The sequence below is a fragment of the Lepidochelys olivacea genome (assembly GCF_965140295.1).
Source record: "Lepidochelys olivacea isolate rLepOli2 genome assembly, chromosome: 1".
In the NCBI taxonomy this organism is placed as follows: Eukaryota; Metazoa; Chordata; order Testudines; family Cheloniidae; genus Lepidochelys; species Lepidochelys olivacea.
Window position 1 is genome coordinate 40,269,003 of NC_140411.1, and position 19,034 is coordinate 40,288,036.

The 19,034-nt window shown below is 43.4% G+C and overlaps 1 protein-coding gene across 2 annotated transcripts in view; it reads right to left on the minus strand.

Moving 5' to 3' along the window:
- The window catches only part of ARHGAP20 (Rho GTPase activating protein 20), a 95,747-nt gene extending 76,932 nt beyond the window's left edge, over nucleotides 1-18,815 (minus strand). The window contains exons 1-2 of one of the 2 annotated variants that reach the window (XM_084613397.1): nucleotides 18,589-18,815; nucleotides 6,322-6,404 (exon numbers count right to left, since the gene is read on the minus strand). In XM_084613397.1, the coding sequence (XP_084469523.1) occupies nucleotides 6,322-6,404; nucleotides 18,589-18,687 (182 nt within the window). In that variant the 5' untranslated portion in view covers nucleotides 18,688-18,815. Of the gene's footprint in view, nucleotides 1-6,321; nucleotides 6,408-18,588 lie in introns of both variants that reach the window. The other variant, XM_084613396.1, reaches the window with a different exon arrangement.
- Between the last annotated feature and the right edge of the window lie 219 nt (nucleotides 18,816-19,034).

Below are 19,034 nucleotides of genomic sequence, written 5' to 3' on the forward strand. Positions count from 1 at the left end.
GGTGAAGCACTGCAATGGGTTACCTAGGGAGGTGATGGAATCTCCTTCCTTAGAGGTTTTTAAGGTCAGGCTTGACAGAGCCCTGGCTGGGATGATTTAGTTGGGGACTGGGCCTGCTTTGAGCAGGGGGTTAGACTAGATGACCTCCTGAGGTCCCTTCCAACCCTCATATTTTATGATTCTAAGATTCAAAAGAGTTTTGAGACTCAGATTTCAAGGCCAAAAGGGATCACAATAACCATCTAGTATGACCTCACAGATAACACAGACCGTCAGATTTCACCCAGTAATTCCCTTTTCAAACCCATAAATTCTGGTGGATCTCTAGAACAGGTCATTCAGAAAATCATACAATCTTGATTGAACCACAATACCACCTAGTAGCAAACAAGATGATTTCAGCTGCACACCATTCTCAGGGCCAAATATAATTGACCTGAATTTGGTTTATGTCAATATTGCACTTCTTCATGTTGGCTTTGAGGGTGTCTTTGAAGCACCTTTTGTCTGCCCCTTGTCCAGTGGCCTGCTTTGGAAGTCAATTGTTTGGCATTCAAAGAACATGATCAGCCCAGTGGAGTTGGTGGTATATGATCATAGCTTCAATGCTGGAGGTTTTGACTTGGGACAGAACGCTGATGTTGGTGCATTGGTCATCCCGCTTGATTCAGATGATCTTGCAGAGGCACTGTTGATGGCATTGTTCAAGAATATTGAGGAGTCTACTGTACGTGACCCAGGTTTCAGCACCATACAAGAATGCAGGGATAACAATGGGCTGGTACATGAAAAGCTTGGTTTGATTACTGATGTCACAATCTTTGAAGACATTTTCTCAAGCATGTGAAAACTGCACTGGCACATTGGCAACAGTGTTGAATTTCCTGATCGACGTCAGCACTCTATGACAGATGGGTGTTGAGGTAAAGGAAGTGATCAACGTTCTCCAGAGTCTCTCTATTGATCTGAATTATAGAAGCAGGATCCCAGTGATTCGGAGGCTGTTGCGGAGTACTTCAGTTTTCTGATGTTGAGTGTGAGGCTGAGTTGGTTGTAGGCCTCAGAGAAAATGTCGACTATTTTTTTTAAAGATAGTCTTCCAAGTGGGCACACAGGGCATAGTTGTCTGCAAATGGGAGTTCAATGACTGATTTAGTGATAATCTTGGTCTTGGATCAGAGGCAACTGAGGTTGAAGAGCTTGCTGTCCCTTTTGTTTTGAATGTCAAGTCCACAATGAGAAGGAAAATGACAGCAAGGAAGATGGAAAAAAAGGGCTGAAGCAAGTCGCAGCCTTGCTTGACTCCTGTCTTGACTAGGAAGGGGTCCATTTTGGAGCCGTTGCTGACCACCATCACAGACATGTTGTCATGGAGGAGTCAGAAGACATCAACAATTTTTGGTGGGCATCCAAATTTAAGGAGAACTCTCCACAGATTCTCACAACTGATAAGAGTCTAATGTTTTTGTGAGGTCAGTAAAGATCATATACAGAGGCTGATGATGTTTGCAGCATTTTTCTTGAAGTTGGTGGGTGGTGAAGATCATGTTGGTGGTACCTTGAGACAGTCTGAATCTGCACTGCAATTCTGGGAGGATTTCCTCGGTAAGAGGAAGCAGCCAGTTGAGGAGAATTCTGGCAAGAATCTTTCTGGAAGTGGACAACAGGGCAATTCCCCAATAGTTTCCACAATCCGATCTGTCTTCTTTCTTGTAGATGGTCATGATCATGGCATCCCTAAGATCGTCTGGGATTTCTTCTGAATTCCAAATCTTGAACATTAGGGCACGAAGCTGGTGATATAGTTCTTCTCCTCCTTCTTTGAAGATTTTGGTGGGGATTCCATCAGGTCCAGATGCCTTATTGTTCTTCATCTGCTTGATGGCTTCTTTTACCTTAATGAGTGTTGGTGGGGTTCTAAGGTCATCCTTAACTTAACCCCTCAACATCCCATCAAAGATGCTTTTGTCAACATTGGAGTCGTGATTAAGGAGGTCTTCAAAGTATTTTCCATCATTCATTGGTCAATTCATTGTCCCTGAGGAGGTTGGATCCATCCCTGGATCTAAGGGGGGTTAGCTCTTGGGTGCTGGGTCCATAGAGGGCTTTAGTGGCGTTGAAGAATCTGTGCACATCATGGGTGTTCGCGAGTTGTTGGGATCTCCTTTGCTTTGTTCTCCCACCACTTGTTCTTCATTTCATGTATTTTCCTTTGAACCTCAGCTTTGAGTTGATGGTGGACATATGGCTTCTGCTTGGAATTGATGTCATTCTGCCAAGCACAAAAGGCCTTGTGCTTACAGTTGATCAGATCTTGGATTTCCTGATCCTTCTCATCAAACCAATGTTGGTGTTTCCTGGCTGAGAAGCCCAGTGTTCTCTCACATGCAGCATACACAGCTGATTTGAGTGCTTTCCAGTGATCTTCGGGGCTCTACATCTCAGTTTTGGTATTCATCAGTTTCTCAGGGAGGCACTGCCAGAAAAGGTCACATTTAGTTGGGTCCTTGAGACTCTCAACACTGATCTTCCATCTGGTTGATTTCTTCCACATTTGTTGTTTTGATGCAAGTTTGATAGAAGTAATGGAGCAGATGCAGTGACTGTCCATCCAACAATTTTCGGCACCTGTCATCACTTTGGTGAAGTAAACGTCTTCACAATCACAGACAATGACATAGTTGATCAGATGCCAATACTTAGACCCCGGGTGTTCTCATGATGTCTTGTACTTGTTCTTTTGGTGGAACCTAGTGTTCGTGATAATTAGGTTGTGTTCTGTGTATTTTGTTAGGAGAAGAATTCCGTTAGAATTGGTCTCACCCACTCCTTCCTTTCCAATCATGCCATTCCAGAGCTCAGAGTCACGTCCAACTCTTGCATTAAAATCTTTCAGGGAGTAGGAGTGTGTCCTCTTTGAGGATGATGGAGAAAATTTGGTCAAGGTTGATTTAGAATCCTTCTGTGGTTTCCTCATCAGCATCAAGGGTTGGAGTATATGCACTGATGAGTGTTGCATGCTGGTTCTTGGCAAGTTTAAGGCACAGGGTCATGAGTCATTCCTTGATGCTAGGTGATAATTCCGAGAGTTGGTTGACGATTTCTTTTTTAATGGCAAAACCAACACCCTGGATTCGTCCCTCATCGTCACCTGTTACTTTCCAGAACAAAGTGTAACTACCACTTTGTTCCTTGAGCTGTCCTTCTACATGTCAGGTCTCACTCAGTGCATCATTGTTGAGGTCATGTCTCCCGAGTTCTCTGGCCACGATTGCTGCTCCTCACTCTGTTTAGTTATTTTTTGGTGTTCATCTGGAAGCTTACTTTTCCGCTTTGGGTGAACCTGCCAGGAGTGCAAGACTCCCAACGGCACTGCTCTCAGGACCCTGGGAATACTCAAGCTGTTCCATATCAAGGTCACGATACACTGGGGCAGTCTTTTCATTATATTTCCAGTGTAAAACCTGCTCAAAGTACTTCAAATGCAGCCATCTAAATTACCTGAAAAAAGTGCTAGCATGATCATCCAGTGTTACTTTGTGAAGACAGACAGGCTGGCTTGTATGGAGAAGAAGAAAACCAAAAATAAGAGCAAAAGAACATTCCGAATATTTTCATCCTTTGGAGACAATAGGCCATATTCTACTGTTATTCTGGTGTAAATCCAGATTAATTCCATTGGTATTAATGGGATTACACCAGTGTAAATCTAGAGTAACAGCCACACAGCCCTAGATCACAGCACTATAGCAACCATCTTATAAAACATTCAGACTCTTCTATACTCCAAATTTCTGCCAATTGCCATGATAAGTAATTCACTGAATGCTGAAACAGCTACCTCCATACATCAGAACGGTTTCTTTAAGGGGAAAAAAAAAAAAAAAAAAAAAAAGTACTGTGAATAATCTTTACATTGCCTGAAGGCAAGTTTGCCCTGCACTTGCATTTTTATTAAGTTGTGTCGTATGCAGTCTGAGGACACCTGAGATATATAAACTGCTATTGAAATATGAACTGACTCATGTTTCGAAGTATTTCCTGCCCTTATAAAAATCTTTGCACTTGCTCATTAATTTCAACAAATATTGAGGCGAACCAGCTGTTGAGGTGAGACGATTAATATAAAATACCTCACAGATGTATGCTAACTTTGCATAGGATCTTATTATCTACAAGTGATTAATCAACCATTAACAAATCAGAGTATTGGAGTACTGGCATTGGGGATCACTGCCAGAAGGAGAATAATGGATTTTGCTTACAACAAAAGGGAACTAAGTGCTAAAATAGCTGAGAGAGAAAATATTTGGAGATTAGAAAACAGTTGTTTTTTTGTTCTTTAGCTTTCTTTTAAAATGAGAGAACACTTCACAAGAGTTAAACATTTACACAACAAGCAGAGCAGGAAGTTCAAACTCATCCCGTTTATTGAAGAAGAGGAATGAGTTTTGTGCAACAGAAGAGGAAAGCTGAATAGGGTAATACAGAAATTACAATCCTAGTGAAAAATGAAAATACCGGACGATCCAAAGGGTTACCTTGTATTCCTTTCTAAGGGCACTAGCCTGATTCTAGTATAGTGAAGGAAAGTTCTGTCACTGAACTCAACAGAGCAGGTCCTAAAATTTTAGGACTCTCTGTTGGTAGAAATGGCTCCTAATGATTGACTTTTGGGGGGATCATTATAAATGAGACCCATACTATTGGAAAAGTCCATTATCTGAGGACAGTGGGATATAACACTTAGTTCTTTTATATAGTTCTGTACGTATTGAAAGCACCAGACATTAATTAAGCTGAGCCCTTGCTTATTCCTTCCAAGGAGAGAATACTGAGCTACTGCAGATACAGCTGGCTGTAGACACGGGACCATTAAAGGGATGGACAGATGTTGAGCTAGATGCCAACAAGCTGAGGAAAACTCTGAAGACTAAGTATTGTGGGAGCCTGTCTCCGTGCGTCTAATCACAACCTCAAGCTTTCACCACTCACAGTATATAGGAAGATGCAAACCCCTCTCTGCTTTGAGAAATTCAATTCTGCATGAAAAAGTGTTCTGTGAAATCACAAATGTTAAGGTAGTTGCAAAGATGGTGAGGAAATAGTAAATAACAGATCATAAATATGAGTTACCATAGACTCTGAGTCATAACTAACCCCTTAATGAGGAAGGTAAGTAACCTAGAAACTAAAACAGAGCAGTTAAGTGACTGGTTCACGGTTACAGAGGAAGTGTCAGAGCCAGGGCCAGAACCCATGAGTTCCAGGTTTCCAATCCCATGAAGACTGCACAAAGTAGTGTAAACACCATTTGGAGGTTTTTTTCTATGTTTCTCCTTTTGATTCAAAGACAAAAAAAAAAGACCTGTAGCAGTGTCTAGTACTTTCAGTTTACTTTCCTTTGTTCTTTTGCAACTTTGATATTTTCTCATTATTCTTTTCAGATTTTTCAAATGCTCTGGAATTCCACTGGATGATAAACATGGATTCAGGTATTAAGTAGATCAAACAGCAAATTTTCCAAGGCCCACACATTAATTCCCTCAATTCCAAACCACAGTGTGGGAGAAAGTGATTCTTTGCCTAGTTGTGCTTTAACTTTCCTCAGTTATGCTTCTCAGTAAGATTCTCCATTTAGTCTGACATAATAACATTCTACTTGACTGTTCACTATTTCATAAACACTGGTACTTTGCAGGTTTAAAGTCTACTGAATTGTTAATAAGATGCCAACATAGCATAAGAGGAGAGTTATATACAGTAATGTATCACAGAAACTTAGCTCATACAGCAACGGATACTGAACTATACTTTGTGCTGCACAGGGGCAAGGGGGAGGGGAGAGAATGAAAGAAGGAACCATTCCCCCTCCTTCCCTGCTCATTCCATCACCAGAGCAGGCAGCCATGATTTGGTTTCCAGTGCAAAAGGAATGGGGTTGACGAATGCTGGCTGATGGGCTGAGGAGCTCAAATAAGGCAGGCCTGGGTGTGGCCGGAGAGCACCTATGCTTGCCTCCTTGGCATATCAGCCAGCATTAGGATAGCTGTGCTAGAGAGCAGCACTGAAAATGCCTTTTAAAAGTTGTAGCAAGAGCCACCTCTCCATGCATTCCACGCAGCACCTCTGGATGCATTATGCCTTCCAGTAGATATTATGCCAATGTAGTTAGCAGTGAAGGCACCTCCTACTACTCCTCAATATGGCTGTGCCTGAAGACATAATTTAGCCTGGTATGGATAACTGCTTGTCAAAAACATCTCAGGATTTGGGCTCAAGAACTGGAAAAAGCACAACCAGCAAAATACATCAACTCACCTGGTGATAGTTCTGGACTTGTTAAGTGCTTTGCTGAGGACCAGAGATGGTGCAGACTGACGTCTTTGAGCCAGGCTCTTCATCTTCTGATTGGAAAGAGAAACAAAGGGAACCAGAGGTGAGATTGTAAACACTAACTGAATGTATACAGACATTTAGCTCCTGTCTCCATTAATCTAACTGGAGTGCTATCTCTAAAGACTGATAACACTAAGTGTCAGTATTAACTATTTAATTGCTGATTATTGGATAGAATGGGAAAGCAAATGACAGTGAAACTCACAGAAGGCAGGGAAGAAATTGGGGATTACTACAGGGAAGGAATAAACGAGGGAAGACAGACAAGGAAGATATATTTCAGAGTAGCAGCCATGTTAGTCTGTATCCGCAAAAAGAAAAGGCTTTTTAAGGAAGATATAGAGAAAGACAAAGGATGGTGAAGAAAGAGGGGGGAAAAGAGAAAAATAGAAGTAGTTCTAGAGAGCAGCATATTTTTCTATTGTGTGAAGCTATTACAATAAAGTGAAAAACAAATAAGATTATTCTTCCCCCAAGGAGGAGATTTTCAAAAGCACCCAAAGGATTTACGAGTACACATTACATTGACTTTCAAACAGACCACTGTTCTAACCACTACCACTCCCCTCAAACAGTCAGGAAAAAACCCTAGATTTCCTGACCTCTCCAACATTCTTCTGATGTCTAGTAATTAGTTGGCAAAGCATGTGTGACATCCCCCTTTAATGGCTGGCCCTCAGAAAAGATAAGTTACTATTTTAGCTCAACTGATAGAGGTCTGTGCTGGTAATTCAAACGGCTGGAGGGTTCCAACTCTACTGATGTGCAACCAGGATCCACCCCAACCCTGGTAGTCATGGTAGAATTTGTTTTTTCCAGTTTCTTTTAAAAAAAACTGGTGTATTTAATTCACCTAGTGAAGATGTGTTCTTAAATACAGATTCTATGGCTTACACAAAATCACTATAACTTGTCTAACGTGGCACATTGTGCAGCAAAACCCAGGTATTCCACATTTTGGTCATTTGTCACACATTTAGATTGACTGTGTCATGCACTGAAGGTTGAGAGATATGCCCCTAGTCTATAGCTTCTAAGACATGTGTCTGTCCTCACAAGCTTTGATATAAAAACACTAGAATTTTCCTTTAACATTGTTCCAGATCTCAGGATTGGTGACCACGGAGAACAAACAAAAATAAAACTCTTAAGATTCATCCCATGACTTTTCAGTCAATTATGATCCAGGATTTTCTTCCTTTAGGCTAACAATAACCACTAAATACTATTAAACATTTTAGAGGACTATTAATTCTTCTGAAAATTTGTATTCTTAATATAGCACAAAACTTGTTAGGGACGGTTCATATTACATTCTTCACTGTGAGGAAAAACTATGCAATACTCCATGGTAGAATAATAATAAATGAGTATCAGACTCCAGCAAGTTCAAATAGGACTCAAATTACTGCTGTAGACATAAGCTATAAGGCTTGTCTTAGGAAAAAGGAGAATTTCCCAACCAAGAGTGAAGTTAGTCAGGCCAGCTCTTTGAAAATGAAAACATTTCAAAAGTACTGCTCAACACAGCTATAAAGTTCTTCTAATTTTTATGTATTTAGACAGATTCCTAATTTAAAGAATTGAGAGTGGGAAACAATTAAAATTAAGTTAATTTACTTCATTTATTCTGTGGGGGAATGAGACACCTTCCTGGTCTAGCGAACTGCACCCAAGACGTTTGTTATCTCTAGCTTCCCCACCCGTGTTTGTATATGCACATACACACCCTGAGGTCTCCTGCTGGCAGCACTTAGGAGACCTGAGAGGATCTGTAGGGCAAGGAAGAGCAAGCGGAGGGCAAGGGATTAGGGGGAGGAGTGACAACAGACACAGAGCCAGCATTTCTCCATATACAAATCCCATATGTCCAGATCATGAAATTCTAACATTTATATAAATAAAGGAAAGTAGTATGGTAACAAATCCTCACTGGCAGAGGCATGCAGATATGGAACATTATAAAAATCAATATCCTATGAATAAGGCTACGATTTAGTCATGGGTATTTTTAGTAAAACTCATGGACAGGTCCCGGGCAATAAACAAAAATTCATGGCCTGTGACCTGTCCATGAGTTGTACTATAAATACCGCATACTAAATCTTGGGGGAAGGGGAAGGGGAAGAGAGGGTCGCTGCTGGGCAGGTGGGCAGTGGCACCAGCCGCTGGGGGCTGCCAAGCCAACCGCAGCTGCTCTGGCTGCCCCAGGATCGCTGCTGGGGGCTGCTGACAGCAGCTGCTCTGGCCACCCTGGGACCAGTGGCGGGGACCGCCAAGCAGCAGCTGCTCAGGAGATGGGGCCAGCTGCCCGGGGCCTCCTAAGCAGCGGCCAAAGCGGCTGTCCCCGGGGCCACATGAGCAGCTGGCCCTAGAGCCAGCTGCTTGGGCAGCCCTGAGGTCAGCCACACTGACTGCTACAGAAGTCACAGAGGTCACGAAAAGTCACGGAATCCATGACTTTGGTGACCTCCGTGACAGACACAGAGCCCTATTTGATGCACATTTTTAGTACTCTGCATGGCAAAGATGGTAGGCTGGCATCTGTAAGGGGCAGAGTTAAGGTACTGTACTTCACTTACATTTACATACTTTCATAGGTGTGGGTTTCTTCTAAATTTTACATTATCGCTATGTTTCTTGAGTTTCTATTTTTTTTTAAAACTCAAACCACAGAAATGAACCTGTAATCTTAATTTCACTTTAAAGTTTTCTGTTGGGGTTATAATACCATATTAAAGTGTTATCACTGCAAAGAAACTGTACATACAATGCCAGAACCTCACCTGATATAAACTAGCATAGCTCCACAGAGTTCAACTGAGTTATGCTAAATTTACAGGTTCTGGCCCAAATCATTTAAAAAATTAGATCTTGTAATCTTATTGATGGAAGGATGAGCAGTAAAACTGCCAGCCTTTACTCCGAGTATCAACCTAGTCATCTGCTCCAGGGAAGTCCATTCCTCAATTCAAGCATTAAACTAATTTTGGCTAGTAGTTTAAGTGGACAGTCACTTTATATTGTGTTGCTCAATTATGGTATTAATCTCCATTCTGTGAAAAAGCTAATGTATGACAGTTCTTGAGTGGAGCTTTTTTCTTTTTTTTTTTTTTTATAAAAAATAAACCTAACTGAAAATACAGCACTTTCTTATGATTTCTGCATAGTATTTCATTATATTAGGCCTGGAAAGAGATCAGCAGGGCATTTGTTAAGTAGAGAACACAGAAAGAATTCATTGCACATATGATTTCTTTTGTGGGGAAAAATAATTAAGATACCAGATGTAAGTGGTACAGTGTTTATAATTTTTATGAGCATCTCGAGAAGCAAAATAGGTGTCTGATCACTCTTTTCCAGGTTAGTGAAATGAACACACATCCTTTTTCAGCTATTTGATAGCTCTACCATTCTGATTTATGTAGTATTTTTACACATTACCCTCCAGTCTCACATAATACTGATACTATTAAACTATTTAAGGCCCTGATCCTCAGCTTATTCTACACACAGACCCCTAGCCCTCAACATGCAACTAAGTTTTGATTTACTACTTTTGTGATCATCCTAGCATAATGTTTTTTTTCATGCTCAAATAATCTAAGCTCACTCAATACCATATTTAGATTAATACATGAACCTTGTTGTGTCCTAAAGAAATCAAAGATCTGGTCCAGCTCCCATTTAAATCAATGACAAAATTAGAGCAGAATCAAGTTTACAGAATGTATGTGTGTTCACAGAATGAATATTGCTGATGTATCCCAGCAACATACAATGCAAGAATGTCAGATTTTTTTTTTTTTAACTGTAAGACACTTTCTTTTTAAGGAGAGGATGGGAACAGAAGGGCTTGCAAGCTTGATAATGAAATATGGAACCTTTGGCCTCTAAGCCAATGGTCTGAACCCAGAGGAAAAATCAATACCATCTGAGGATGATTCAGTGATCTATGTGAAATGAGACAAAAATCTCAATCTATCCTTAGTGGATAGGTGACCACAACACAAACACCACCTCTGTAAAAGGCAGACACCCTTGTTGGCTCACTCACTAGAATCAAAAGGATTGTACTTGTCTGGAAACTGAATTAACTTCTCCATCCCTAAAAGCGGGTCAGGATTGAAGCACAGCGGCTAGCTACTGCAACCTTCACCCACACAATCACTGCTATACTTGTTCTGCAAGCAGAGGATTTTGCTCTTTTCGGAGGTAAATCTGGACCCTTCAACTCTTTGCTTTTCTTTTAATGAAAAGAAACCCTCTTTAAACAAAGATTTTATAGAGTGAGTTTTAAGTCAATAAGAACAGTTAATGATTTCATTCGTACAAACTCTGCCCTCTTGATGTTTGAAGTAACAACAAAAATATCAGGGCATACACGCTTTATGGTTTAGTTATGTTATACTTAATTCATGTTTACAGACTTTTAAGGAAGCCTGTACCAAGATTTACAAATAATTGTTTTACTAAGACTAAAAAAAAGGCCCAAAATATTGCTCACTGTCCAACAGTTTATTTTTCAAGATCTACTTGTGCATCAGCACTGTGAGTATATTTCACAGCTAGATTGCAAAGGTATCACTAAGCCAGGGTTTCTCAAACTTCATTGCACCACGACTCCTTTCTGACAACAAAAATTACCACAAGACCCCAGGATGGGGGACTGAGGTTGCCCGAGCCCTTCTGCCTGAGGTGTGGGGGCCAAAGCCCAAGCGCCCCAGGTGAGGGTGGGAGAAATGGGGCAAAGCCAAAACCCAAGGGCTTCAGCCCCAGGCAGCGGGCCTGTAACCTAAGCCCCGCTGTCCAGGGCTGAAGCAGTTGGGCTTGGGCTTCAGCTTTGGCCTGGGGCACTGGGACTCTGGCTCTGGCCCCAGGCCCTAGCAAGTATAAGCCAGCCCTGGTGACCCCATTAAATGACCCAGTTTGACCTGACCCAGTTTGAGAACTGCTGCACTAGGCCATTTATAACTTAGTAGGTAATAAGCCCTTTATGTTGTTTATTTCTCTTTTCTGCATGCCTCAATCTAATATTTGTCAAAGTCATACAGTACGCATTGAATATAAATAAATTAAACCCCAAGAAGTTCACTATTTCTTCAGTAGGACAACAGGGCTGTTTATAACTTTCTACCCCATTCTTGACCTCTTTTAATCAGAATGATTCTGATTGCTTCATGAGTTGACAGTTCAGCTGTTATTAGGTTAGCCTGTAGTGAGTGTGTTTGGATGCTCCATAAATTTACAGAATGTAAAATGTCCTTCTCAAGGCTCATCTACCATAAAGGTAGATCAAGTGAATATTTAGCAAACTACTGAGTGACTGTTTACACTGACAACATACTTTTACTTACTTACAAGGACTTTCCCAAAAATAAAGTCAATTTAAGAGGGCTAATTAAAGAGAAAACAATTAGAGAGGCATGAGAGGAGAGACATCAATACAAGAGGATGAACGGGTGGCAGAGTGCACAGTAAGAGACAAAGACTAAAAGCAAAGTTGGGGTAGGAAAACAGAAGAACAGTAAGAGAAATTATGAGCAAGAAGAGATATGCTATCAGCAGTCATACTACTACCCTAGATAAAAAACTCTTAATGCTTTAATTTAAATCTGGCAGGCAGATCTCACCTATTATGTCGTTTCAAATGCTGGTGGGAAGGAGGAATATTAACAAAAAACTGGAGAAAGGGGTTGTAGGGAAAACGGAATGCTAAATCAGCAAGTCCTATTGCCAACAGTGTTTCAGCACTTCCTTGCTATCCTCCTCTTCTACTTTATTCCCGTTATTCTGCTACCGGGCAAGTGTGCGCATATACACACACAGCAAGAGGAGGATTAACACTTGGTACAGTTGTGTCCGTGCTCCTGTAGTGCGGGGCTTTCCCAGCGGCAGTTTAAAACTGACAAACTTCATATAGTTCTTCTCTATGTCAAGTGGCTATGGAGAAATACTGATGCAGCAGAAATCCCATTGGGGAACTAATAAAATTCAGGCGGGCGTGAAAGCTGTGAATCCCATCCTATTACATACATCTTAAAGCCTAGTTTCTTCCCATCATTTGAAAGAATATGGGGAGATCCTCACTCTCTCACACACCCAAGCTTTAATTTAATCTCTGGCAGGATTTTCTGAAAGGTCGGAAGGGTCTCAGGAGCTACGATAGGCATCCACTAAACATGTGTCTCATGTCACCTTCCTCGGGTGTCTGATATGTTTGCTCATTGTGCCGAGTGCATTCGTTTCCCTGATGTACTGACATAGATGGAGCAGGTCACAGCTAGGTTCCAAGGTATCTCTGCCTTTGGTTACATGTGTCAGGCTACAGAATGTAAATATGCAGCTAACCTGTCTCCAGGTGAAGAAGAGGAGACAAAGGAGTCATAAATACTACCAGAGCATAACTGAGAGCTTACCTGTGAGTACAGATTGTACATAGGAATCTGCTAGACACATGCATGAGAAGCAAAGGATTCTAATAGCCTTAAGCTAATAAAAAAACCAGAAATTTGGGTTCAGGCTGTCTCTGCTTCCTTAAGTCATTCCCCTTGTACCTAGATACTGCAAACAACTCAGAGTCCATACAAGATGTGACATATGCAATTCCTAGGTACTGGGGACTACAGTTTTTATTGAGGACTGCTACTACCTTGGAGTGAAAAAACAAGGCCAGGAAACTCAGGAACTGGGACATCATTTTATTCTGCAGACATACAACTTTCTACTTTTCCCATGGATGGCCACCCTCAAAAAAGAATCATTAATCCTGGATCCTTGACTAAAGCAACATTGCTGGGCACTGAGGTACAGTGCTACGTTATCATAAATCAATACATGCCATATAACTGGCTCATTCCTAAACAGCAAGTGGATTAATGATTTAGTTAATCTTAACTACATACTATTTTCAGTCCTCACTTGACTTAAAATTGCTCATATCACCTTAAACTTATGCAGTAATTTCATTACAAGGATAAAAGTGTGGTGTGAGAAGTGTCCCTAGGCAGCCAAGATTCCAGTTATCATTAGCAGTAATATTATTATAGTAACACCCAAAATCTGACCCCTTTGTGCTAGGCATGATACAAATTTATGGGAAGATATAAACAGCGCCCCAAAGAGCTTACACTCCAAAATAAAAAAATATAAGGGCATAGGAAAGGGATACAACATACAAGCAATGTAATCGGGGTGCTGGCAGGTAGAGAGAGAAAACAACAAAATGTATTTGCCTATTTTTACAGGGGGATGAAGAGGCAGTGAAAGGGGGAGGTTATACTTGCCCCTGCTTATTCTAATATTGCTCCCTAGTTTTTTAACTATATCCACCAAGTACAAGTTTCCACATCACCTAAATTCTTCCTTCCTTAGCATAGTAAGCAACAACCATACCCGTGATCACAGCAATTGCATCAATTTAACTATATTGGTTTAGAAACAAACAAATATCCTCAAATCAGCACAAAAACCATGTATAGACTAGCCCTCAAAAGTCAGGTCCTCAGCTGGTGTAAATTGGCACAGCTCCTCTGACGTCAATGGCACCAATTTACACCAGCTTAGAAACTGGCTTTGGATTTTTCACAAGTACAACAATACTTTGCACTTCTATGTCAAATGTAGAAGTGCAAAGTATTTCAAACGTCTCAAACATCGATTGACGATGCCTCACAAAGTCTCTGAGGTAGGTAACTACTTATATCCATTTTTGCATCTAGAGAAGATGAGGCATGCAGAAGTTCTGCTATTTGCACAAAGTCACACACAAGTAGATGGTAGAGTTGGGAGCAAAACGTAGGCAGCTTCCACCTTTCAGCCCTGTGGTTCAACAGAGATCACACACTCCTATTTGCTTTGACATCTACATGCAAACTAATAACTTAAGATAAAACAGAGTTCTGAGGAACACAGAAGAGCATAACTATTTCTGCTAAGTAAGCTTAATTCAGACTCTGAGTAAAATATAGTCATGATAAGAAGAAGGAGTTATTTAGTGGCTACTGATAGTCTCTCTTTTATTTTGAGAGGGTTCATGTCAGAAGGTTAAAGCTATTTTAACATCTTTAATCTTAAATATCATATCTCCATTAGCACTATTTTGATCTTTAAAACTGTCACCAGTCTCTATACTGATCTATTACCAACTTGCTCTCCCATATAATTTCATATGGAACCAGCACACAAGGGAGTTTATCTCCCACTGTAACAAGGATTCCATCCATTCTTCCGTTATACACACACTGTAAGATAAATACCATGATATATAGGTATTTACAGAGTATCCATCACTGTAGTATCTAAGCAGTAACGATACCTCATTTGAGATTCCATTCCATGCAAAACTAGGGCCAGGCCTTGACCTCTGTTGAACTAGTATAGCAAGATCATAGGAAGCCTCTTCCTCACTCATGCAGCAGCAGGACAGGTTTCCAGTGCAGTACTTAAAGAGCACTAAGGATGTGGATCTATAAAAGCCACCCCATCATCAACTCAAAGGCCAATATATGCAAAGTCGAGAGCGTGACCAACCTTACCCTCACCTAGAATGCTACATGCCATCTGCAGCATTTACAAGCCAGAGGCACAAGCTGCTTCTTTTCAAACATACATATCCCACTTTGTGTGCCTCCACTAGATGGAATCCTGACATGGCTGTCAGGATCTGTGGGAAGTGGTCATGCTAACCAGCATCCTTGCTCCCTCTCAGCATTGGCTGGAGGCTGAGCAGAATTTGAGCGGTAAAGTTCCTTAGCCTGTAACCTCCTTGGAGCAAGGGCTGTCCTTGAGTGTTTGGACAGTATCACCATTAACAACAATGCACTCTATTACTTTATATTATTTACATCCAAAATGCTGAATTACACAAAGGAGGCTGTAGTAAAATACTTTGAATCTCACAGCATTTGAAGCTTCCTATCATTCTATTGTTCTTGTTCCCCCTTCATTTCAGAGGGCATTTCGGCTTTCACAGGTGGCAAGATACAATATGCACAGAGATTACATTCAGAAAATGAAAAGGAGTACTTGCGGCACCTTAGAGACTAACCAATTTATTTGAGCATAAGCTTTCGTAAGCTACAGCTCACGCTCAAATAAACTGGTTAGTCTCTAAGGTGCCACAAGTACTCCTTTTCTTTTTGCAAATACAGACTAACACGGTTGCTACTCTGAAACCATTCAGAAAATGGGGAAGGAACAACAGAAAAAACCCTACCTTCGGGGCCACATTTTAGATCATAGTATTTAGAAATGGAAAGTGTCTGTTAGATCAACAGCCAGGGCAGGATATAGTTCCAGTTTAAGAGGGTGCAGCGGATATCCCATAATGGTATGTAGCAAATATTTCACTGGTACTACATTTGATCTGAGCCAAACATATTCTAGGTGATGGTTTTATCTATAAAAACCAACAAGGAGTCCGGTGGCACCTTAAAGATTAACAGATTTATCTGGGCATAAGCTTTCATGGGTAAAAAACCACTTCTTCAGATGCATAGAGTGAAAATTACAGATGCAGGCATTATTATACTGACACATGAAGAGAAGGGAGTTACCTCACAAGTGGAGAGCAGGGCGTCAACACTGGTTCTCCACTTGTGAGGTAACTCCCTTCTCTTCATGTGTCAGTATAATAATGCCTGCATCTGTAATTTTCACTCTATGCATCTGAAGAAGTGGTTTTTTACCCATGAAAGCTTATGCCCAAATAAATCTGTTAGTCTTTAAGGTGCCACCGGACTCCTTGTTGGCTTTGTGGATAGAGATGCACCCTCCGATACTTGTTTTATCTATCTACAGCTACCCCGATACTTGTTTTATCTATAAATTTTTACTTGCTGCCACTGAACTGGGTCAGAGCAGTGGCTGGTTACAGTACTGCAGCATGCACTTTCAGTCTGGTTGCATTCACGGTCAGATGGAAAATACAACTCTTTTTATTGTCCCTGCAATTGAGATGTAACATAAAAGCTTTCTGGCCATAAGGATTGTTTCTTCACGTGGAGCAGCATTATGGAGAGACTAAGATTTGTAGCTGCCCTACAGCGCCGCACTGCTCTTGTGGCCAATAAAGTTCCATGCCTAAGCACAAGATTGAATACAAGCGTGTCCTTTACCAAAGAGGTTTCACTCCCCTCCTAACCTGATACAATTAGGGCTGGAAAGATTTATGAAGGACATTCCCAACCGAGCCAGGCATTATAATCCCAAGAACCAATCTGGCAGTATTCGGTGTAATTCTCTAAGGAAAAGGTATTTGTTTGCATGAATTTAACGACATTTTAATGCAAACTCTGTAAGCAAGAAGAGATCCCTATCCAAACTCCATGCATCTGATGAAGTGGGTTTTAGCCCACAAAAGCTTATGCCCAAATATATTTGTTAGTCTCTAAGGTACCACAAGGACTCCTCCTTGTTTTTGCTGATACAGACTAACACGGCTACCACTCTGAAACCTGGGTTCTCTCAGTGAGCTTCAAATGGAAAAATAATGCACAATATGCCGAGCTAAAATGAAAAAGGAGATCCTATTTTACACTGTGGAAAGAATATGGCAGAGACAATTTAACTGGCTGTATATTACAATGGAAATTTAGCATCCAACATAATCAGGCAAGGAAACAAACAAACCCTAACTGATTTTGAAAGAGATTTTGAAGATGGCTTTGGATATCAAGCTGTGTCCCATTTTCCTATAACTGATGGAACACTATTAGCGCTCATTTTCTTCCTCGGAAACCCCTTTCTTGTTTCTTTCAATTTAAAAGCGGGTGGGGCAACGTCCAGAGTCCTCCCCCGCTGGCCCCGGCCGGACAACGCAGACCAGGAGCAAAGTAATTACAGAACAAGGGGCTATTCTGAGTCAATCCGGAGTCGATCTAATCAGTAACAATCACCTTCAACCGCGTCTCTCTCAATCATCACCGAACATACACGGACGTCTCTGGTTTGTGCCACTATCCTTCACGTTCATGTCAACAGCTCCTTTGAAACAAACCCCGTGGCTTTTCCCTTAGACACAGCGTGGATCATTATGGCAAATTACTAGAGAAAACAGCTAATGGCAATCATCGCTGTCGCAGGCAGACTCAGCACAGGAAACCGAGCCGTGCCGAGGGTGACAAACACCCCTGGATTCAAACAAGCAGCGTCCTCTTCTTGCCCTAAGTCGCACCCTCGGGGGGGACGCAGCGGGCGGCCGGCTGGACTTCGCGGGTCTTCTTGGCGATGACTTTAAATGAATGGCTCGTTCAGCCGGGGCCAGAGCGGATCCGGCAAAGCATAACCTTACACCCAGCTGCACGCCGCGGCCAGCGCCAACCCGAGGGGGAGTCCGGGGACATCCTGCAAACACAGGGCCGGGGACGGGGGTGCCATGGGAGAGGGAGGGGCGTTAACGCTATGGGGCCCGGGGCGTATCATCTCGGAACAGGGGCACAGGCTAAGGGATGGGGAAGTAGGGCTTCCTCCTCCGCACTGATACCTGGGAACTGGGGGGGAGGGAATGAGGGCTCGATCGCTCCCTGCCCGCCCGGGAGGAGGGAGTATGGGGGTGTCCTCGCGGCTTTCCGCTGCCCGGGTGCATCGGGGGGGCAGTAAGGGGCTCGAGGCTCTTCACTACCTAGGTGCATGGGGGGGAGGGGCTCTCCCCTGCCCGGGTGCATGGGTGGGGGGGAATAAGGGGCTCGAAGCTCTTCACCACCTAGGTGCATGGGGGGGGGAGGGGCTCTTCGCTGCCCGGGTGCATCGGGGGGGCGGGGGGGAGTAAGGGGCTCGAGGCTCTTCACTACCTAGGTGCATGGGAGGGGAGGGGCTCTCCCCTGCCCGGGTGCATGGGTGGGGGGGAATAAGGGGCTCGAAGCTCTTCACCACCTAGGTGCATGGGGGGGGAGGGGCTCTTCGCTGCCCGGGTGCATGGGTGGGGGGGAATAAGGGGCTCGAAGCTCTTCACCACCTAGGTGCATGGGGAGGGGAGGGGCTCTTCGCTGCCCGGGTGCATGGGTGGGGGGGAATAAGGGGCTCGAGGCTCTTCACCACCTAGGTGCATGGGAGGGGAGGGGCTCTCCACTACCCGGGTGCATCGGAGGCGATGAGGGGCTCGGGGCTCTCGGGGCTCTCCGCTGCCCGGGTGCACTGGAGGGGGTGTGTGTGAGGGGCTCACTCTCTCTCTCGCTCTCACTCTCTCACCTTCTTGCTCTCGGAGGCTGCGGAGGCTCTGGACTCCCCGCTCACAGAGGACGAGCGCCCCTGCCCGACGTGATCCTGTTGCGGGGACATCGCTTCCATCAAGCTCCTTTCCCCGAACTCCCGCTGGGGTCACTGGCTCATCCCTCCGGCGGCGGCTGCACCGTGGACAGTGAGGCTGCAAGCGAGCGCGCGGGAGCAGAGCGCGTCGGCCACTCGCTCCGCTGGCCCCGCCCCCGGCAGACCAGCACAGCGGCCCCGCCCACTCGGCCAGATGGCTCCGCCCGCACACCGCTCGGGAGCGCTTTCCCTGTCCTCCCACGCGGAGGGCCGCGGCGTGGCTGTGGCTACTGCGCATGCTCTGCGCGCCGCCAGCGCAGTCGCCGGCCGCCGGGGGGCGGTGGCGCTGCAGCGGCAGGTGTCCCCGCCGCGGGGCTCGCGCTGCCCGG